This window comes from Pagrus pagrus (genome assembly GCF_965226575.1).
Source record: "Pagrus pagrus genome assembly, chromosome: 12".
Lineage (NCBI taxonomy): Eukaryota > Metazoa > Chordata > Actinopteri > Spariformes > Sparidae > Pagrus > Pagrus pagrus.
In genome coordinates, this window is record NC_140196.1 from 30286958 (window position 1) to 30310712 (window position 23755).

The 23755-nt window shown below is 42.0% G+C and overlaps 1 protein-coding gene and 1 long non-coding RNA gene across 3 annotated transcripts in view; one reads left to right on the forward strand and one right to left on the reverse strand.

The window, feature by feature from the left end:
- Positions 1-7063: 7063 nt before the first annotated feature.
- LOC311267049 lies at positions 7064-11966 on the reverse strand. The gene is made up of 2 exons (XR_014623790.1): positions 11821-11966; positions 7064-8174 (listed from the first exon to the last, which is right to left on the reverse strand). It is a non-coding gene; the product is annotated as an uncharacterized lncRNA (long non-coding RNA).
- A 139-nt stretch (positions 11967-12105) lies between these two features.
- The window catches only part of LOC311267048 (polypyrimidine tract-binding protein 2-like), a 46331-nt gene continuing 34681 nt past the window's right edge, over positions 12106-23755 (forward strand). For both annotated transcript variants that reach the window (XM_084369856.1, XM_084369857.1), the window contains exons 1-8: positions 12106-12214; positions 13780-13801; positions 14257-14308; positions 15941-16104; positions 16286-16357; positions 16467-16538; positions 16619-16777; positions 17485-17595. In XM_084369856.1, coding sequence (XP_084225982.1) covers positions 12207-12214; positions 13780-13801; positions 14257-14308; positions 15941-16104; positions 16286-16357; positions 16467-16538; positions 16619-16777; positions 17485-17595 — 660 coding nt within the window. In that variant the 5' untranslated portion in view covers positions 12106-12206. The remainder of the gene's footprint in view (positions 12215-13779; positions 13802-14256; positions 14309-15940; positions 16105-16285; positions 16358-16466; positions 16539-16618; positions 16778-17484; positions 17596-23755) is intronic.

Consider the following 23755-nt stretch of genomic DNA (forward strand, 5'->3'; position numbering starts at 1 on the left):
TTGCAATAGAGCAACTCCGACCCTTTCATTTTACCTAGTATCTTGGACCTTTTAATTGGGTTAAGTATCCCATTCACATTATATGAAGCTATTTTAAGTAATTTATTCTAGGTTGCCATATTCACTATTTCAAATCAAATCAAATCAAATCAAATTTTATTTGTATAGCCCAAATTCACAAATCACAGTTTGCCTCAGAGGGCTTTACAATCTGTACAGAGACGACACCCTCTGTCCTTCAACCCTCGATTCGAGTGAGGAAAAACTTGCCCCAAAAAAACCCCTTTTAACAGGGAAAAAAAAAAGCGGAAGAAACCTCAGGAAGAGCCACAGAGGAGGGATCCCTCTCCCAGGACGGACAGACGTGCAATAGATGTCGCATGTACAGAGCAGATCAACGAGACCACAATGTATACAATTATAAGCGATGGTTGACAGGAATGAAAATACATAAAGAGGTATTACAGCAATAATAATGAAATGCACATGGAAATGTGATTACTAGTGATAACAGTAGTAGTGGTTAATGGTAAGGATGGTATGTAGTAATGCATTACAATAATAGTAGTGGAACGTATGTAACAGAGATATGACTAATATTAGCGACAGTAGTGGTGGGTGTCAGGCAGGGTCGTGGCAGTAGGCGCATCCACGATCAGGCAGGGCCATAGCAGTAGGCGCATCCACGATCAGGCAGGGCCATAGCAGTGGGCGCATCCACGATCCACGACCCGGGGGCGGCCAGGATCCATGGGAGCCTGTAGGACTAGAAAGCACAAGGACTCCGGGGAAGAAATAAGTCAGTGACATGCAGAGATGGGGCATGTATACAGGCATAATGTATACAGATGGAGAGGAGAGGAGAGGGGAGGAGAGAGAAGCTCAGTGTGTCATTGTCCCCCGGACTAGGCCTATAGCAGCATAACTAAGAGCTGGTCCAGGACAGGCCTGGGCCTGTCCTGGACCAGCCCTAACTATAAGCTCTATCGAAGAGGAAGGTCTTAAGTCTACTCTTAAAGGTAGAGAGGGTGTCCACCTCCCGGACCGAAACAGGAAGATGGTTCCACAGAAGAGGAGCTTGATAACTGAAGGCTCTGGCTCCCATTCTACTTTTGGAGACTTTAGGAACTACAAGTAATCCTGCGTTCTGGGAGCGTAATGCTCTAGTTGGGTGATAGGGTAGTATGAGCTCCTGGAGATATGATGGTGCCTGACCATTAACAGCTTTGTAAGTGAGGAGAAGGATTTTAAACTCTATTCTTGATTTTACAGGGAGCCAGTGCAGAGAGGCCAATACAGGAGTAATATGATCTCTTTTCTTAGTTCCTGTCAGTACACGTGCTGCAGCATTCTGGACCAGCTGGAGACTCTTTAGAGACTTGTTAGGGCAGCCTGATAATAGAGAATTACAATAGTCCAGCCTGGAAGTAACAAATGCATGGACTAGCTTTTCTGCGTCTTTTTGAGGCAGGATGGGCCTGATTTTTGCAATGTTACGTAGATGAAAAAATGCAGACCTTGAAATTTGTTTTATGTGGGAGTTGAAGGACATATCTTGATCAAAGATAACCCCCAGATTCCTGACGGTGGTGCTGGAGGCCAAGTTAATGCCATCCAAACTCGCTATATCATTAGATAATGCATATTTACCTTCTTTCACTCCATACCTGCCCCTTATGCTACAACAATGGCAAACTGCCTTGAACAAAACAAATCCAAAAACACAAACATTCACCAAACAACTGGTGATGCCAGAAACCACTTCGATGTGTGGGGTCTGCATTTTGACCCTGAATGAGTCCTGATGGAAAGTCTGCTCTGAGGGATGACCTCTTCCTTCAAAGAGGAGGGGGCCCTCTGTGCTGCAGTCAGCTTTGTCCATACTGTGACCAGCAAATTCCAAATTTAGGGAAAGAAAAAATAAATAAATGCAACTCAAATGTAGCCCCGACTTTTTTTTATTTAAAAAAAAAATATAGAGAGAGAGAGGTAGATATAGTCTGTCAGAATAACCCAAGCTAAGTAAATCAAAACAACTTAAAGAAGAGGGGAGGGGGCCGTTTCTCACCTTAATGCTTCCAAGTAAACAGTCCAAGTGTGAGAAAGGCTGCTCAGTCCTTCTTTTGAGATCACTTGACCATCACATCTTGTCTTAGTTCCTCCTAAAGGCTCTTAGTTTCTGTTTAAATCCTGGATCCATCTCCCTGGGTGTTTGGCTCTTCTCTGCTCGACTGACCTGCCAGGTTAGGCGCTTGATCCTCTCCAGGCTGCTCTCTGTAGGTTTCACCACCGTCACTTGAAGCCCTCTCCTCGCCATGTCAGTAGTCGCCTCTTCAGCTGTGTTGTAAACGCGGGTCTCTCCCTCGTAGTACACCCTGAGCTTCGCTGGAAATGGTGTTTGGAAGCGTATTTTCTTCTCTCTCAGAACTTTTTTTGCCTCTGTATATTCTTTGCGTTTTTTCAGTACCTCCGGAGCGTAATCATGGTCGACAAACACCTTTCTCCCCTCGTACTCAAAACCTCTTTTCTGCCACGCGATCTTTATGACCTCTTTGTTTCTGAAGCTCATAAATCTCACCACTATGGATCTCGGTGGGGAATCCGGTGGGGGACGTGACGCTAGAGCCCGGTGAGCTCTCTCAATCCGAAGGTGACGAGACGGTGGCAGCTCCAGCTTTTCCCGTAGAAGCGTTTCAGTAAAATCAATCATAGACTTGGCGTTGTCCTCCGCTCCCTCTTTCACCCCATGAATCCTGATGTTTTCCCTCCTCGACCGTCCCTCCTGATCCACCAACCTGCTCTCGAACTGTTTCTGTAGCTCCAGGAGTTCAAGTGTGGCGTCCTCAATGTGCTGCAAACGCTCTTCGGCTTCCATTATCCGCGTCTCAGCGTTGTCTATCCTGTTATTTGTTTCCCTGAGCTCTTCCTTAATGTCCTTGAGAGTGTCCGTGTTTTCACGACGGAAATCACGTAGTTCTCGCAGTATTGTCTCCAAATTTGCCATTTCTTGAGTGGACTGTTCCCCTTCATTTCCACTGCTCGGGCTCGTCTCCCTCGATCGTGCAGCCGCTGCTAGCTCGTGGTCCTCTACTGTTGTTCGTCGTCTCCGTCGACGTTTAACTCGGGTTTTTGAGACTTTTTGGGCAATTGTAAAACTTTCATTGATCCCAGAAAGTCTTTTTTTTTTTTTAAACGTGTCATGACATAGTCTCTGAGCTGAGCAGGAACTTGTGGGCACGGCGAGCAGGGGAAACTCTACTGTGCATATTCAGTGGACCGCAGAACCAGGAAGTAAACCCGGAAGCTAGAAAACTTTTTTTGTTTTTCAACAAGGCAAATGTTCACATAATAGTGGGGCAGATAACTGCAAATTACAGGAGGATCGTTCATTTCTGGAAACAGGCACCAAAATTGGCACACATACTCCAGTGTTTCCCCTACCGTTGTATAGGGGGGGCGCCCTATAGAGTCAAGTTAATTTCATTTATATCACCAAATCACAACAGGTCACTTTTCCTATAGGACAGGTCTGGACCGTGTTCTTTTAATAAATAATGATGTTACTGATCTAATTTAAGCGAGGATATTTCATTTCATTTTCTTCATCATCGCGCATCTACGCTTCTCCTCCGCTCTCTGTTTTATGATGGGCGGAGCTTCGCACCGGCGTACGCACAAACAAACACGTGAACACACACCTACAGACAGACACGGAGAGAAGAGGACAACATGTCGCGTCGACCCCCACTGCCTGAAAAACAGGCAAAAATATCCACGTTTTTTAAGCGCACTCAAAGTGATTCTGGCGAGGCAAACGTTAGCTCTGCTGCTAGTCAGCATGGCAGTAGCATTATGAGATCAATGTAGATCGGAGAACTGTTGGCTGATGTTTATTGACAGATTGTCACACTCTACAGCCAATGGTATCGTTAACAGCGTGTGCTCGCCTGCCCAATGACAGTGTAGTGACCCACACGCGGCGGGATCTCAACACGGAGTGGCGCTAAAGTTTAGCTGTTTAGCTAGCAAGGACTCGTCGCGCTGCTACGTTATCAACTGAGTTTAGTCAGCACGTGAGAACTCGTCTGACACGGAGAGTCTCCTGTTGTGTGCTACATGTGTGAAATAACAACTATAGTCTGGACTTTGTCTGCAGTGTATCTGTGTAAACAGCTTCATTCAGCGTCTCTCCCTCCCCTCTGGCACCGTGAGTTACCATGGTTACAGGACCGCCCTGAAACTTTATAATGATGATCAATAAGAAGTTTTTGGTTAGTTTGACTGTACAGAGTCATGAATGTTGCCTGATTGTAGCTCAATGCTTAAATCTTGTATTATAACATATAGAACAAAGCCTCAGAGCTTCTTTGATTACTAACAGTCTGTTAGTGATGACAGAAAGTGATAACTCGCCATCACACTGACAAGGCTGCAAAAGTTGCTGTTTGTATGATGTATTTTCCTGTTAAACGATAAGAGGCTCACTTTAAACAATATTATTAATAAGAATGATGATGAGAAGAAGAAGTAGAAAAATAGTGTACTGAAAAGTTCTGTAGATGGTTGATTATTTGAAAGAGTAAAACTTGAGAGAGGCTTGGCAAAAATAAAGATCAGTTTGATTTCATAGATTGAAAATTACATTGAAAAGACAAAAAACATTTTAAGTGCGAATAGAACAGCTGTTCAGATCATCCTCCTGAAAAACTCTCAAATATTTAAACTTGATGTCTGCCACCCCCCCCCCCAAACTCGTCAACCTAGGGGAAACACTGTAGTCCTTGGGGATTGCTCTTTTGATAAAACCCGTTAGCCACCTAAAAATTCAAGACGGCGGCCATTTTTCAAGATGGCCGCCATTGAATATACAGTAAGATTGCATTTCGGAATACAATCGCAAAGACTTGTCCTATTTGAATGATCTTGGTGTCAAATAATACATTTTTCACTATGTAGAATCCGAATTTGGACCCATGGACTTACTCACTGGCTTCCTTGTACCATATATCAGTCCCGGAATCCTAATATTCTGCTACATTAGAGGTTCATGTTACGTCTGACTCGGCTAAAATGCATGGTAGTGTATATCGTAGTAGTGTTAGAGGTTTAGTATGTGTAGCATCTTCCTGTACTAGGGGGTTAACCCTAACCCCAACCCTATGGTATCCCATACCTTATTGTGCGTGATTGCGCATTGTGCAAGGTGGTAAAAGGATAACCCCTCGGCCTTGATTCACTGAATACAGATAATTATCATACTGTGATACCTTTATTACCATTCATCAAGATGGCAAATGCAGATCCAGGACCGTCTAAATTCTGGACTGACTGGAGCAAGTGTTGTCTTTGCCAGAAGAAGAATAGTGCAGAGCTCAAGTCACCACGTGCACAACAACCACAACAACATGATGGCTACACTATGATTGTGACTAATATTCCCCTCTTTCACGTAATTAATGAGATGCCTATTGTTCTGGATCCAGCCAGACTTGATGATGGTGGTGGCATTGAAGAAACTCTGAGGAGGAACAAGGCGCAGTATCACCACAGTTGTCCCTTATGTTCAACAACACGAAATTGGAGAGAGCCACAAAAAGAAGAGCAGAGAGTGCTCAGCCAATGGAAAGCCAGACCAAGCTGCGTAGAACCAGCCCTAAAGGCCAAACGTGTTTCATTTGTGACAAAGAAGCCCCATCCTCTGAACTCACAAGACAAGCTATGACGATGAATCTCAATAAGAGAGTTAATGAATGTGCCAAAACTTTAAATGATGGAAAACTTCTTGCAAGACTCAGTGGTGGAGATGCTATTGCACATGAGTTCCAATACCATATTGCATGCTTGATAGACCTGTAATATAGAGAGAGGTCATACCTAGAGACTGGAACAGGAACGTGCACCCGAAGAAGATGCCCACCCACAGGCATTCTCAGAGCTATTCACATATCTAGTGGAGACCACTAGATCTGGTGAGGGTCCTGCAGTCTTCTGCAGCTGAGCAATTGCTAAATCTGTCTTTGATGTGCCAAACCTCAGTTGAGATTTGATGTCCGCTCCGTGTTCAAGCATGGCCACAAACTGAAGAAGAGTGAGTGGAATGGACTCCTCGATGCACCCCTCATGGAAGGTTCCATCAAATGTGGACTTGTGGTCCAGCATATGTCTTCGCAAGATGTTAGCTGCTTTTCCACGGATAATAGCTTCACTATAATAGTCAGAGGCTTCTGACAAGACAAAGCCCACATCTTTCTGGAAAGCCAGAAGAACATCCCGTCCCTGCTTGTGAGCTTCCAACTCAGGTATTTTTCTGACAGCAGTTTTTCCTTCAGTCTTGTGGAGTTGACAGCAGGTGCATCAACACCCAGCTGTTCCAGGCGCTGGGCATACAGGTGAACTATGTCTGCAAGTCGGAAGACTGCAGGACCCTCACCAGATCTAGTGGTCTCCACTAGATATGTGACTAGCTCTGAGAATGCCTGTGGGGTGCACGTTCCTGTTCCAGTCTCTTGGTGGCTCTGAGGTATGACCTCTCTCTATTGTACAGGTCTGTCAAGCATACAATACAAAGCCCTAGACACCCACACGTTGTTAAATGGGACGGTCTAGCCTTCGGAGCATTTCCTGGTTGCGTCACCAGACCTTCCCGCCCCTTACCCTTACATCACGATTTCTGCCGCCCAGGCCCGCTAAAGTGACGATCTACACCACTTGATGTCGCAATTTTCTTTCTTTCTTCTTTTTCGGGCGCGCAAAGAATCTTGGGATATGGGAGGCTGCGAAGGATAGTAGCGGTGCATCCTCCAAAAAGAGGGAAAAGAAGGCCGCATTTGTGGGGCACATTAAGAGGAGCCTTCGAATTGGGACGGCCTTTGCGCGGTGTTGTGACGTAATTGGCCTTCAAATGCACCCTTCGAAGGATGCAGCCCCTGAACTGAGACACAGCCTGAAACTCAGAGCTCACATGTGTCCTTAACGACTCTGTAAGGACACTCCCACACTCTGTAAGTGTAACATGCTGTATTCAGGCAGTCTGTATATACTGTAGTTCCAGACGGGAGACATCTGTCGGTCTGCAGTTCACTTTATTTACCACTCTGCATTCACACACACCTAATACTTCCCGTATGTCCGTCCCCTTATATGTTCCCTACTCAACAGGTACACATCTGCTCTCGCTACATCTCCCCCCTTTAGTTAACTGTCAGACTCTCAAAAGAACTTCTTTTGTTTTTCCATATTTGTAAGTACAGTGTAAGCTTGAACAGTAAACATAGTAAACCTGAGCACTAAATATTCAAGTAAACAGCATTACTTTTCCTTTCTTCTCTGTTTTTTTTTCCAGTAGTGCATAACATCACCTGTAAACATATCCTGGTTAACATCTGGTATAACAACATAACCATTTTTTTTTTTTTTTTAACTGACACTTTGGCAAATGTTTCCTTTCAATATTACATTCTCTTGCTTTTTTTTTTTTCATTGAACAAACATTAAAACATATTCATCTTTCTTCTCTAGGGGTCGGGGTCGACTACCCGGGTCCCCAAGCTGTGCAGGGTTTATTCTGCCCTGTGAAACAAACCACAGCTTTCTATCTAGTCTACAAATCCATTCTGTTTGGTGGTCTTATGGTCCGGCCCGATCTAGTCTCTCTGGCAGTCTCTGGAATAACCCTGATGTGAGATTGGTTTCTCCTGAGACTTCCTGAAGGCAGGTCTATGTTGTAAGACCTGAGTTTCTGAGCTGGACCACTGACAGTCCCTGTTTCCTTTGTGTCCTTCACCCAGACCCTTTGTTCTGGTCTGAGATCTTGTCTTGTCTTTGTGCTGTGTCGTTTGTTGAACCACGAGGCCTGTTTTTCTTTGCAGCGCACAGTTCCACAATTGCCCAAAAAGGGAGAGTTCAACTTCGCCTGTACTGGCGAGGCACACGCTCAGTGCAACGGCCCAATATTTGAATGTCCAGTGGGAAGGGGGAAAAGTCCGTGTTGGGGGGTGAGTGTGTATAATGTGTGTGTGGGCCGTGCGTGTGGCAAGAGTTAGAAAGAGGAGCGGCTGCACAATGGAGCCTCCTACCAGCCCGACAGTGAGCAGTGGAGGTTCAGTAGGTTCCTTCCCGGCGCAGTCTTCAGGCTTTGCGCCCAGGCTAGGCTCTAGCTTGCCATCAAACCTGGCCTATATAGAAACAGGACCAATTAGACATCTAGTGTGCACACAATCATCTCAAATAATACAGACTGTATTAAATAAATAGCAATATATATATCCCAGTACTGTACAGTATAATCAAAATCTTAACACATAATTCAATGTGAATAAATAACACAATATTTGTCATATTAAAATATTCACCACAGTAATCTCAATACCACAAACCACAAGCATCCAGGACCAAAGTGCATAGCAGTACCAGTGACTACCTGGACTGCATGGAAATACAATGGAAGCAAATCATTGACAACAAAAGAATAGCTCTTAAGTAGTTAGCGTTTCATGTGGCAGGACATATTCAAAGGACTTGGCATATGAAACACTATTAAACCGCACCATACAATGCACAGGTAGCGGCTAGGCTAAGCTACATGAATAGCATTACCTCGACAGGTAGTGGCTAGGATAAGCTACATGGATAGCATTGGCTCAACTCACCAAATTCCAAGATTTAAATCAGCAACCGGCTCGGCATTCAGACGCTCAGCGGCTCCGGTAGTCGGCTCCTATATTTCGAAAGTGATTGCATAAGTTTTGGCGTGTTTGATGTTACATTAATCGAGCAATGCTACGACGTACCTGCAGCAAACATTTCCCCAGCGTGCTCCTCTCGCTACCGCCGCGGCAAGCCACACTGGGCTATGTTACCGGTGTTACTGTATGTGCTCTGTCACGTGACGGATGCGCTCTGTCACATGACGGCATAACGGCGTGACATGATGACATACGGCCTCACGTCATATTTTATGTTTTAAAAGGACAAGGGAATAAATTAATAAGGGTTTTTCACCCGGGTTACACGAGTCTATCGCCTTTCATCAGTAGTCCGTCTACGACCAGCAGGTCCTGGTGATACTGCCAGTACAGCTGTAGTTGAGGTGGAAGAGCTTTTCTGCTCAGAGGCCAACCTGTTTGCACCATGTTTTTCAGTCTTTTGCAGACATCATCTGTGTCTTGTGCCTACCTGATCTGCACCAGCCTCTGCTCTGACGCTGGCAAATGCTCCATTATTAAGTTGAGGGACACACACACATCTTGTTCCAGCTGTCTTTCCTCTGGTGTAGGCGGGGCTTGAATCGGTGCCCTGGACAGTGCATCCGCTGTGATCAATTTCTTTCCAGGCACGTGTTCTATCTTGTACGTGAAACGAAGCAGTCGCAACCTGAATCTCAGAATGCGAAGTGGCAAGTCATCTAGTGCTCTGCTGCCTAGCAAGGAGGTGAGAGGCTTGTGATCAGTCTGTATCAAAAAGTCCATCCCTATCAGGTAAGACTGAAAACGCTCACACGCCCAGGTAAGCGCGAGCGCCTCCTTTGCTATCTGGGCGTACCTGCGCTCAGTGTCCGTCATGCTGCGTGATATAAAGGCGACTGGCCTCCATTCTCCAGACAGCTGCTTCTGAGACAAAACTCCTCCCAGCCCAAAGGAGGAAGCATCTGCTGCAACTGTTATCTCTCTGTGCAGGCAGTACTGTGCCAGTACTGTTGGTGAGCTCAGTTCTTTCGCCATTTCGTCAGCATGACATACAGTCCCTTCTAGCCCTGTCAGCATCAGTGTTAGCCGCTTTTGAAAGTGTTCGGGTGCTGACGAAATCCCGAAGGGCAGTCTCTTGTAACAGTATCGCCCGAAAGGGGTGATAAATGTGGTCAGTGGGACTGATTTTGGATGTAGGGGTACCTGCCAGAATCCGGCCGTGGCATCCAGTTTTGTAAAGACGGTTGCCCCTGCAAGCTTGGCCAGGGTTTCATCGACGGCCGGCAATATATGTCTTTCTCTGCAGATATACTCATTCAGATGGGTCATATCGGAGCAGATCCTGATCTTTCCTTTTGGCTTTGGTGCCACAACCATACCTGCACACCAATCCGTAGCTTCTTCAATTGGCATGATCACCCCCATTTTCTCCATTCTCTGGAGCTCCTCTTTGACTTTGTCGCTTAATGGTAGAGGTACACGTCGTGGAAGTGACAATGTGTAGGGTTTGGCGTCTTCCTTCAACTTAATTTTGTACTCCCCTTTTAGGCAGCCCAGTCCTGTGAAGACCTTGGGGTATTGTTTTTTTATATCTGCCTCCAGCTCTCTTACACTGTCGACTAGATGCAGTAGCTTCAGGTCTGAGATTGCTGGCAAACCCAACAGAGGAGTAGCAAGCTTTTGTACCACATACACTGGTTGTGTTGTTGTTCTGTCTTTATATTCTATGACTCTGTTGAACTGACCTCTCACCTTTAAAGGTTCATTGCTGGGCCCACACAATGGTATTGTTGCTTTGGTGAGTGGGCCGTGACATTCTTTTGAGTAGGCGTTACCTGGGATGACTGTCGCGTTCGCCCCTGTATCCAACTTGAAGGTAATGTCTTGACCATTCACTTTCAATGTCTTTTTCCATGTTTCAGGTTTCTTTCCTGTGGACAACACTCCCAGGAAAAGAGTGTCCTCTTCTTCTGCCTCGAGAACTGCACCTACTCTACCTGATTTACAAACAGCGGCAAAATGTCCTCTCTTCTGACATTTTCTGCATTCTGCGTCTCGTGCAGCACAGTTGTTCAGGGAGTGTGCTGGTCCTTTTCCACATCGTTCAAAGTTTTCTGGTGGGTTTATGGAGAAAAGGGAATCCATTGTTCTGTCTCTTTATTGTTGAGCAGGCTCCTCTGCGTTGTCCCTTGTCCCGTTCCAACACGCTCCCCCGCCGTCTGTCTAACTAGCTATTTAGCACTCAGTTTCTAACTGCAGGCTAGCGTTAGCGTAGCTTAGCTTAGCATCGACCGTGACTCGCGGGTCATGTTTATTTATTTATTTGCCGCAACTCGCCGGACAATTTCCTCCGAGCGACGTCGTCCGAGACGGGATTCAGCACTCTTCTGACACCATGTAACATGCCGTATTCAGGCAGTCTGTATAAAGTTCCAGACGGGAGACATCTGTCGGTCTGCAGTTCACTTTATTTACCACTCTGCATTCACACACACCTAATACTTCCCGTATGTCTGTCCCCTTATATGTTCCCTACTCAACAGGTACACATCTGCTCTCGCTACAGTAAGGACACTCCCGCACTCTGTTAGGACACTCCCACACTCTGTAAAGACACTCCCGCACATAGTTTAAAAGCCTGCAACTCCCCTCCAGTTAGTTAGAACTGAAGAAGCCTCTTGGATGAGACTTGAAACATCTTCAACAAACTGAAACACTTCCAGTTGCCTACGATACAGCACTTAGAATACAAATATAATAATCTTTTGCTGAAAAATTCCCTGTCACCCTTCATGTACATAAAAACTTCCTGTTTTCCCCACAGAATGTCCACACCACCACATTTTGGCTAAGAAGTCCTGTTGGACTCCTTTCTCCATTAGCGGTGATGCTAACACCACCTGGCAGTTAATACTAGATGGTAACTGGTTGCAGATTTGCAAGATTTGCACATGTTGTCTCTTTATTGTGCACATTGTACAAACTAATTATGTTTTCTAAAGTGACAATGCCTTAAGATTTGGTTAGGTTAAGGGACAAACCTTAACCCAAACCCAAGACTTGGGTTTGGATTAAAACGCAACTCTAATTAGATCTTTTGTGGGTCTAGGATATAACCATTAAGACACGACCGTACCTGGCAGTTGAGCCGGAGTTGTGAACATGTCCCTCACCTGTTAGAGGTCGGCCTACACCTGCTCTAACTATTCCACATACTGGCTGCTGGTTAAACTTCGAAAATTAAATGCATTATATTTTACAATATTAATAAGTCAGTCGTTCTTTGAGATAACCTCCGAACATCCATGCCAGTTTGTGGCAGTAACGCACCATTTCACTATTGAGGAAAAAGAAGAAGAAGAAGAACTCAGCGCTTTGAATCCTCCGAAGCAGCAGGTGGCGGTAATGCACCTGGTAAACCTAAAAAAGAAGAAGAAGAACGCCCATTTTGCTCAGTCATATAAGGAACCGAAGTCGAAGTGTGCTGAAATACCAACAGACAGAAGAGTACAAAGAGCTGCAATGGACGGGTAAATGTGTTCATAGTATATCTTCTGTTTCTGGGTGCACTTCCCACTGCTGTGCATGCATTAGACATAAAATCAGCCATTTCCCGTGCTCAACCTACGATATGCTAATTGTTAGCTCGACTGAGACTCTTGATACTGTACGATACATTGCGAACAACATGACGCTAGATGGCTACCAAATCTGATAGATAAGATCTGGTAGAGAACTGTAAATTCATGCTAGAACTCAACTCAAGAGCATTATGTCATAATTTTCAAGCTAGCGTCAGGTAGTTGGTAAAAGGTAACAGCATTACATCACTTTGTCTCATTAACGTTAGCTAGCTAGTCTACTGTAGCCACCGATAAAACTGAAATGTGTACGTTAAATGTTAATGTGATAAATAGCCACAATTATTGTCGGTTATTATCAGTGTAGTAAGCAGTTGCTGTATGTTATTAATGAACCGTGTCATAGCCGATATGACAGCGCACCTGTCAGCTCGCAGGGGTCCTTTGTCTGAAGCTACTGTATGTTACAGGCGACCTCTGCCGGCTCATTGTACACAACGTTAAGAGCAGGTGACTTAAATATTTACATTGTGCAGTCGTCCATAGGGTGATGCCTACATGTGACGTCACAAGATGGAGTAAAGCAACAGCAAAGGACATGTTTAGATACCTGTGAATATATTGTGACATTTTTTAGTTCTCAAGTTTGATTTGGGGTGTGTTGAAGCAGGTTAGCCTCCCAGTGTTTTATAACCGTTGAGCTGACATATTGAAAGGTTCCTCGTTTATATGCTTTATGCTTATAAAGTGCTTATGAGTCCTTTTCGTTTCTAGGCTTTACTGACAAGTGTGTGGAAGCGCAAAAATAATGTAGCCTTAGTTTCTAAAGTCATAAGAAGGCGTCCTCTCCTCTTTGTGGATATGATCTCATCGCATGTGTGTAAATTAACCTAGATATGTAACTCCACAGCAAAATCAAAATCATCAGGCCAGCTGTTAGATGGAACACAGCCTTCTCCTCTCCTTCTCTTGTGTTTTCCCCTCTCCCTCTCCTCTCCTCTCTCTCTCCCCTCCTCTCCCTCTCCTCTCTTCCTCTTGCATCTTCTCCTCTCCCTCTCCCTCTCCTCTCTTCCTCTTGCATCTTCTCCTCTCCCTCTCCCTCTCCTCTCCTCCTCATGTGTCTTCCCCTCTCCCTCTCCTCTGCTCTCCTCATATAAAACAATTTTGTAGTGACAGTCATGTTTCAACAAACGGATGTGCATATAAAGGAAACACTCATAATAGTGTTTGATGTCTTTGATGCTTCTTAAGAGGATGTAAATGGTAAAATCAACCAATATCAGCGTGTTGAAGTCATATAGATAAAGGAATGCGGAGTTACTTAACACATGAAACTGTTAAATGGGTGTATGTGCTTTTCCTTGGGGAAAAAACAGGAGTGTAGAAAAAACATTGATACCTCTGTGGATAAACTCCACCAGTTCACCAGTCTCTCTTTCCTTTATAGCGATTGCATTTCTGACATTCTTTTCTTTCCTTTTTCTAACATCTTCCTGCATTCTCTCCACTGGCAGTGATGTTGCGGTTGGTGTGAAGGTAAGCATACCTAATTTTTACTATTTTTACCCAAACACCTACATTTATATTGTCTGCATGATATCATCCACAAAGGGATGGAATATACAGTCATGGGATGTTAGGATATGGCGGCTGATTAGATATAAACAGTTAGTATTGTGGGCTGTGAAGTTACAAGATAAGATATTAAAAAGATGTGTTAAACTTTGAGATTCTAATTTTATTAAGCTAAAGATAAGCCATCAAAGTTATTTGTAATTTCATTCTTTGTTTGCTGTTAAATGTAATAATGAGTAAAAACAGAATGTCAGTTCATTTTATTGCATTGCATTACACAGTATAATCATAATATTTGATGTATGTTTGGTAGTATTAAATCACTCGGCTTATAAAAGTGATATTTTTAGAATTTGTCAGAGGTGGGATGAAAATGAAAGTGTAATTTCTTTTCCTTTTTGATCTTGTTCCTCCAGAGAGGCTCAGATGAGCTCAACATGTACAGTAGCAGCCCCAACTCTATGACTGGTACGTTCAATCTTAATTAGGATTATATCAGTAAACACTTGGGCCCGACCGATTTATCGGCGAGACTATTAAATTAGATTATAGCCCGTTTGAGACTAATCGGTAATCGGCCAAAACTCGCCGATTGTCGCCGATATTTTCAGAAATAAAATGCAGGGAATAAGACTTGGTTTTACTTTGAAAATGTTCCCCCATTTGAAAAGATCCCCCGACATTAGGCTATTTATCCTGTAGAGGGTGCACCGACCTCATGACAAACTCCACTGGCAGCGGCAGGGACGCACGGAGGAGAGTGGTCCGCCTCAACGGTAAATAAACAAGTTTGTGAAATAAACAATAAGTCAACAAGTTTCAATTCAACCCACTTCACGATGTGGGTCTCGATCACGCCGAGTTAACGTTTAAGCACTATGTAATATGCAAGCTAAAGTTAGAATTAGCCATCTGCTATTAGCCTTGCTACACATATTAGCCATGCCAGTAACGGTAGAATAAACATAACAGTACACATTACGTAATCGACTAGCTACTTCTCTCACTGAAGCAGCTGCATGTCTCCAGATAAGACCGGAGCAAAATGAGTAACGTGAGTTAAGACGGGGAGGCACGGACCGGCGGAGGGGAGGGAGGGAGGGAGGGAGGGAGGGGGCGAGTAGTGAAAACGCTTTTCTGGTCCGAGTTTGATTCATGAAAAATCCGTGGTATATTACTGAGATGATCAGTCGGTCTTCCTGTCAGCGTGAAGAGCAGTAGCTAATGGTGCCTTGTTGTAGGCCTAATGTTGGATGGTTGTCATGTTAATATGCTGCTTGACTCAGCAATAAAAAGGATTTGAAATTATTTAATTCTTTGTAGAAGTGTCTGAAATGCTCAAAAGCAGCCATTTGTTAAAAAAAAATAAGTAAATATGTAGATATATTACTTAAATTAATACAATTTTAAAACTATATATAAAAAAAAAAAAATCAGCCGATTAATCGGTTATCGGATTTTCCCCCCCCTAATAATCGGCATCGGCCCCAAAAAATCCATATCGGTCGGGCCCTAGTAAACACAATGCACCATCATTTAAAGCTGGACTTGATACTGGTTTTTGTGCATGTGAAAGTAGTCAGGAAGTGAGTCTGATCGTGTTATTGGGGTTAAATGACATTCGTGCGCAAAAGAATCATTGTGAAACTTCTGTTAAATTCATGGGACCTTGTCAAATCCTGTAGCTGTAATTTTTTAAGTTTGACCTTCTGAGCTTTTTTTTGTTTATTATGTTGCAGCCTAATGCTAAAATACAGATGCTAGAATACAATGTGATATTTCAGTTTTTCCTTTTCAATGAATTTGCAAAAAATATAAAATTCTATCAAAATAGTTTCAGGTTTTTTTTCTGTCTACCCATTAATGGAATAATCCACCAAAAGGCTGTTTTCGCAGCAGCCATTTTTCTGGTCAGAGCAGGAAAAACCCTCAAACTAAAACAGCTACATTGAGTTCACAATTTATTTTAGTATTCAACTTGTGCTGTAAACTGATGTTTTTGTTTTTTTAAAATGCTTCTTAAGGTTTAATCTGGAGTTGTGATATCATACGCTATTTTATTAATTTTTAAGATTTGTCTGTGTGCGTGTCCATGTTCAGCGAACGGCAGTGACAGTAAGAAACAGCGTCTGGATGAATCCCCTCCCTCCAGAGTTCTCCACATTAGGAAACTTCCCAATGAAGTGTCAGAGACTGAAGTCATTGCTCTGGGGCTGCCCTTTGGAAAGGTCACCAACATACTGATGCTGAAGGGGAAAAACCAGGTACTTTAAAACAAACAAAAGCCAATACTTCTGGATGAAGATGAAACAAGAACAGTCTTGTGATCACATTTAAGTTCGAGTGAATGATATTCTACTTTTTAAACAAGAAAAGGAAAGAGACTTATTATCCTGGAGGTGATTTCTTATTCTGCTAAAGCTCCATTTGACTGTGTGCTTCTAGGCGTTTCTGGAGTTGGGTACAGAGGAAGCAGCCATTACTATGGTTAACTACTACACAGCTGTCACACCACAGGTCTGAAGTACATCAGTGTCCATTCATGTTACACATTATTAATAATTTCTGTTCTTGTTGTAAGGGCTGCTAACTGAATTGTGTGTTGTACGGATCTTATTCAATGTAGGTCAGAAACACTCCTGTCTTCATTCAGTACTCCAACCATAAGGAACTGAAGACAGACTCAGCTCTGAACCAGGTACGTTTGTACACCAAACACTGTCCTTCAACCAAACTAAGGTTAGACTGATGTATTCATTGCTTTGTCTTTTCAACCAGAGGGCTCAGGCTGTATTGCAGGCAGTGTCAGCAGTTCAGGATGGAAACTCACCATCTTCTGACCCTGGAGTTTTGGACCTCGCTCCACCTCCCAGCCCTGTCCTGCGAATTATCATTGACAACATGTTTTATCCTGTGACGCTGGATGTTCTACAACAGGTAAAACCTGAATACATTTTTTACATCCACTATTCAGATTGGCACACACAGCCCCATAGACAAGTTTTTTCATTTTTCCTGATGTTTGAACTTTTTTGGAATGAAAACAGCTTGTGTGAGGCAACAAAGAGCCACTCTGGAATTAAAAAGAGAAGAGGAATCAGCATTATATAAATAATCATTAACACCCTCTCAGATTTAGCTTGAGGCCTTTCAAAAGCCCACATTTGTTTACCTCTAATTGTGATGCTGATTATGTGTGTGCAGTAGGGATGCAACAATATTCAATATTTTATCGAACCGTTCAATACGCCCTGTTAGGTTCAATACACAAAGGCAAACAATACAATACAGTACAATACTTCAATAATGTTTGCTGTTTAACTTGATTGGATACTGCATATGTTTTTTATGGAAGGCAATTAAGATAAGTGTTAAATTTTTATAATAAGGTTTGTGGTTTGACTATATCTGCTTTTAATTATTTTAACATGCAATATTGCCTTTGCTAGTGTGAGTAGTTTTATATTAAGATATCGAAACTGTACCGTTACCGTGGCCCAAAAACTGTGATGCATACTGAACTGTGGGAAAACTCTACCGTTGCATCCCTAGCGTGCAGAGCTTTAAACTGAATGTTAAAAATGAAGTTTGGTTATTTACATCACACTTGGTCATGTTTCTGTTATTCTCTCTGATTCTACCAGATCTTCAGTAAGTTTGGGACCGTGATGAAGATAATAACCTTCACCAAGAACAACCAGTTTCAGGCTCTTCTGCAGTTCAGCGACCCCGTCAATGCACAGCAAGCTAAACTGGTATGATCACTCACATAAGTTATGGCTATTAAACAAGCAACCTGTAGACAATTGTATCATGTTGACAGGTCCCCATTGTTTATATTGTTGACATTCAAAAATGAAAGCTTGCAAGAGGCTTTTTTTTTTTTTTTTTTTTTTTTTTCCAAATTTTATTAAGGGATAACTCCTTGAGATGCATCATCTCGTCTTCCAGGGGGTCCTATACATCAAAACAATCAAACAATACAATACAATACAATCACATATACACAACACAAAACATACACTTAAAGTGCGCACAACAGCTCCCGAGTCCCTCCCACCCACCCCACCATACCCCATCAGCCCCTAACCCCATCACAAGGGCAAAAGAAAGGTAAAGATACATGAAAATAAATAAGGAAAATAAAATAAATAAAAATAAAATACTAATAGCAACAGCGGGGGTCTGAAACAAGGACATTAGTGAGTCTTGAACAAATGGAAGGAAGTGACAGATCTAATAGATGGTGGTAAATTATTCCAGTCAGAGGGGGCTTTGTGTTTGAAAGCACGTCTACCAATTTCTTTTGAGGTTCTTGGGACGGAAAAAAACAGCTGATGCGAGTGTCTGACAGAGTAAGCTGGTCGGTAGGGGACTAGATATTGTTTTAGGTAAAGTGGATAATTAAAGTGGACACATTTATAAATAAACTGAAGCCAATGAAATTGTCGCCTACTGTTAAGAGGAAGCCAATCAAGGATTTGATACATAATACAATGATGGGTTCTATAAGGACATCTTAAGACAAATCTACAAATACTATTAAATGCAACATCAAGAGAGTGTAGGTATTTCTCTGATGTGTTTTGGTATATGGTGTCAGCATAGTCCATTATTGGTAGTAGCAGTTGGGTGGAGATTCTTTTCCTTACTTGAAGAGTGAAACAATTTATGGAATGATAAAGTATGCTGAGATTACGATTTATTCTATTTACAACAGATTCAATGTGTGGCTTGAATGTTAATGTAGTGTCGATCCAAAGACCCAGGTATTTGAATGTATCCACTTTTTCAAGGGGGGTACCATCATTAAAGCAGACAGATAGTTCAGCAGAGTGATGTGCTAATTTATGACTGGTACCAAACAACATAAGACATGACTTCTTTTTGTTTAATAATAATCTGTTATGGCTGAGCCAGTCCTGTACATTAATAAATTCAGACTGCAAGCATGTTTCCATTTCTGATATATTGGTGCTTGATGTGTAAATGACTATATCATCGGCATACAATTGGGTATGGCAGCTAGAAGAGGATAGAGGAAGATCATTAATAAATATGGAGAACAGAAGTGGCCCTAAAGATGACCCTTGTGGAACACCCCTTTCTATAATTAAATAATCAGATTGACTTCCTCCACAATTTACACATTGACGTCTATTATGTAAGTAGGAGTTGAACCACAGTAAGGCATGACGAGACAGTCCTATTGCATATAGTTTGTCCAGCAGCAGGTAATGATCTACAATGTCAAAACCTTTGCTCAGATCTAAAAAAACTGCACCAGTAAATTTGTTACTGTCTGATGCTGATAGCACATCACTAGTGAATTTAAGCAAAGCTGTGGTTGTGGAGTGGTTGGGCCTAAAGCCTGATTGGCTTGGAGGATATTATAGTCAGAGATGTGTTAATATAGTTGATTGAAAACTAATTTTTCAAAAATCTTAACAACAGAACTAATAATACTAATTGGGCGATAGTTGTTAAGATCAAGTGGGTCACCCCCTTTAAAAATTGGGGTGACTTTGGCACGTTTCCATGATAATGGGAGTGCACAAGTCTGCTAGTGAGTCGATAGATTAGCACATGAGAAGCTAATTTAATAAACGTAGTCTCCAGGCCATCTGGCCCAGGGCCACAGTCTTTCTTTAATGTATCAATGACCATTTGGACCTCAACAGGTGAAATTTTTCTGAATGAAAATGAATCACTAGGAGCTAGATTGTTATAGGTATTGGAAATTTTATATTGATCAAACTTAAAGGAACTGCCCACGGAGGAGAAGTGCTTGTTAAAGGCATCAGACACAAGACAAGGATCTCGAATAATATTATTATTTACTTGGATGTGAGTGTTCGAGTTTTTATCAGATTTATTTAGAATCGTGTTTATTCTATTCCAGAACTCTTTTGGGTTGTGAAAGTCCTCAGAATGACGATTCTTGTAATAATTTGATTTTGCATTCCGTGTCTTTGTTTTACATTGATTTCTTAAGGTTTTATATTTTTCCCAATCAGCAAGATCTTTACTTGTCCTATATTTTCGCCAGACTACATCCCTTTGCTTAAAGTGAGTTATCAGTTCTGAGCTGATCCAAGGTAGATGTCTGCCTTTAACCTTGACCTCTCTCCATGGGGCATGTATGTCAATAATTTTTGCAGATTCAGAAAAGAAAAAATTCCAAGCATCTTCAACGTAAGGTAGAAGTTGAAATCGTTCCCAATTTATATTAATTACATCATATATGAACCTGTCAGTATTGATATTCTTACATTGTCTTATTCTAATACATTTTGGTGGGGATCTGGGAAAATAGATCTTCCATACACAAAAGATAGCTGAGTGGATGCTAAAGCAATCAGAGAGAACCCCAGATTTAACAATCCTTTCAGGGTGCGTAACAAGAATCCAATCAATAAGTGTTTTTGATCTGGGGTTTTCTCTGGTGGGCTCACTTATAACTTGAGTTACATTAATACTTTTGAAAAGATTTTTGTCATCTGTGGAAGAATGATCCAGCCAATTAATATTGAAATCGCCAAGGATAATTAGTTCACTAGGATGTTCAAAGGAGTTAATAGTAGATAGTATACATTTAGTTGATTCAGGATGGACAGGTGGAGGCCTATCAATGCTACCAATGATCAGATGTTTGTTTACATGAAATATTAATTTAACAAATATGCCTTCAAAGAACCGAGGAGTTAGTTTGGGTGTGATGAGCTCTGAAACAAAGCGTGAGGATATATATATTACCACTCCTCCTCCTCTAGTTCCTCTATTGGCTCTGTACAGTGTATAATTGTCCAATTTGATCTCAGAGTCACTAATATTGCTATGTAACCAAGTTTCTGAGAAGGTGAGCATATCAGGATGATGCTGTACAACCCAGACTCTAAGAAGATCAATTTTGGGGAGAAGACTTCTTAGATTTAAATGGATAACTTTAAGTCCTTTGACGGTTTCAATTATGGTTCAGAAAGGCATATGGTGAAGGTAGTGGCCGGTGAGTGGTGGGGGCAGGAGGAGAGAGAGCCTAGTGAAACACAAACAAAACAACAAAAAAAAACACACACACACCCGTACAAGCGTACACAAAATAAAAAGCAGGAGGAACATGCGGCACGTTCACAGGCCCTGTTACTCCTCAAAACTCGCTGCCTGGTCTGCAAGGCTCATGAGAAAAAATAAAAATTAAATAAAAATAAATAAGGATGAAAAATAAAAAAAACGAGCAAACAGATAAGCAAAGAAAATTGTAAGCAGTCTTAGAATAGTAAAGGAAAAAAAATAAGTAAATAAAAAAAATTAAAAAAAATAAATAAATTACTGTACTGTCATCGTTGGAAAGTAAATAGCTGCTTATTATTTAGAACTATAGCAGTAGTTTAAGAAGATCAAAAAAAAAAAAAAAATCAAATAATAGCATGTTCCTTTTCCAATTAATTTTATTCTGTATTTTATTCAATTAACATTTCTTCCATTTCATTTAGTTCATTACCTTCTTTCCTCATTGCCCATGAGTTTTACGACATGAGCCGCTTTAACTCCCCTGCTTACGTCACCGGAGCAATCTCTGTTTGCGGCAAATAAAGGGGACATTAAGCCGGGTATACCATGTATTCATGCTGGTTGAGGACAAAATCAAAATATATATTCATAACGGCAACAAGCCTGCTGAAAGTAAGTTACAACAACCAGCAAAGTAATATGTTTAGTTCAAAGAAAAATAAGTGTCATTACAACAAAAGGACTGTCACTTTATAAGTTCAATGTTACGGTGAAGTAGCAGAGAAGTCTCTAAGGAAAGCATCAACTTCATCAGGAGTACGAAAAAGTCTCGTCTTACCCTCGTGGATCACTTTAAGCGTGCAGGGGAAAAGCAGAGAGTATTTAAGGTCCATGTCACGCAGTTTCTTCTTGTGTGGATCAAATTCCCGACGCTTCTGGACGAGGCTGGCGCTGAAGTCCGGAAAGATGTGGACTCGAGATCCATTGAACAGAAGCTCCCTCTTTTTTCTGGAGAGCCTCAGGATCTTCAGATTATCCTGGAAGTGGGAGAGTTTAATCAGGATCGGCCTCGGACCAGCATTGAAGCTTTGTTTGGTGAAAGTTGCTGATCGATGGGCCCGTTCAATGCTGGGTGGAGTGGGGAAGTTGGTCTGACCAAAAAGCTGGACAATCAGGTGTTTAATAAATCCAAGGATGTCATTGCCCTCCGCGTTCTCTGGGACATGGATGAAACGGAGATTGGAGGCCCGACTTCGGTTTTCTGCATCTTCGGCTCGTTGTTTCAGGTATGCGTTGTCTTTTTCAAGCATTTTGACACGCTGAGTGAGGTCCTGTAAAGCATCCTCGTTTGTGCCGACCCTCCGCTCCAGCTCGGAGACTTGGTCTCCGAGTGTGGATAGTGAGACGTGTATCTTGTTAAGACTCCCTTCAATGCGTTCAATTTTGGCATCAAAATGTGTGCTCAGTTCAGTTTTGATTGTCCCCATCCCCTTTAGTTCAGCTTGAATTTGCTGCATCCCATCAGCAATAGATTGGAAAACGGCAGACTCCTGATTCATTGTGAAAGACAAAGGAGCAGCTGTTTGATCCAGTTGAATTAGGTGATTAGTCCTTGAATATGTCTCTGCTTATGATAAAGTGACAGGCACAGATAGTCCTTTACTTTACCATTGAAATGAAGTAGCTTTTTCATGCACACATGGGCACCACGGACAAATAACTAAGCCAGCAGACCAGAGCTTTGAGACACACTTCACCCCACGGCGGCCATCTTCAAAAAAAAACAAAACAAAAAAAAAAACGGTTGACGGTTTTTCATTGGCTCAGACTAAAGGGGTTTCCGTAGAGCTGCCTTCTCCAACAGCACAGATGAAGTTGCAAGTGTTACACAAACTAAAGCCTTTACTGTACCTTTTCTAGGTAAAATAAGGAAAAAAATGTCCTCTTTCTCTACTGTTAAATATATCCTTAATAACTTATTTGTTACATAGAAAGGATAGTTGAGAAGCAGGGTGGGGGTTGATGTTTGACACAGCACAAAATATTAGATTTTTTTATGAAAACCCCTTGTAGCAAGTCTAAGCTTATAATTTAAATTTGAATCTTATTTTTTTACTGTGTAGTAACGGGTTTTGAGTACTGATTGTCCAGCGTTGGTAGTACAATAACCTACTGTTTGATTCACAAGGAACTATTTACATTTTAGGTTTAACCTCAGTGGAGTAACTGAGGTCTCCTTTCTATTTGTGACTATTTTTGCCCAACTTTCAAATGGGGCAGTTAACATCTTACCTTTCAGACCTTCAAACATTCTTGGCATTAGATCTAGACCTATATGTCGACCTGCCCCTGATTCATAACTGTAAAACGTCTTCCTTAGTATGTGTTTTAAAAGAAAAACCTAAGGGATCTGGGTCGTGATTATTTGTTCATGTACAGAAAAACGATACTGTGGATACAGATGATATACACTACTCAAAATTAATTAGGGATATTGGGATATTATAGTGTTTCAATATTTTTGGTCCCCAAAATAATGTGACACATTACATTTGACTTTTATTGCTTATTCATGCACATGCATGTATGTACCCATATCCCAGTATCCCTAACTAATTTTGAGTGGTGTATGGTTGTCAGATATTTTTTTAACTCAGCATTGCCCTTAAACGACAGTATCGGTTGGGCTATAATTGGCATGAAACAAGTTGCATGTAAACTGTTAAGACACTGTCGTGTATCGACTTCTTAATCTTTGTTTGTCCACAAAGGTGTTTCAGAGTTTCAAAAAGTCACCAACAAAAAGGAAATAATCTCCAGGAATCCTCCAAAGCTGAGTGCAGTAATGTTTAATTGTCGACAATTAAAGCATGAGATCATATAGACAAAAGTTCATCTGATAAG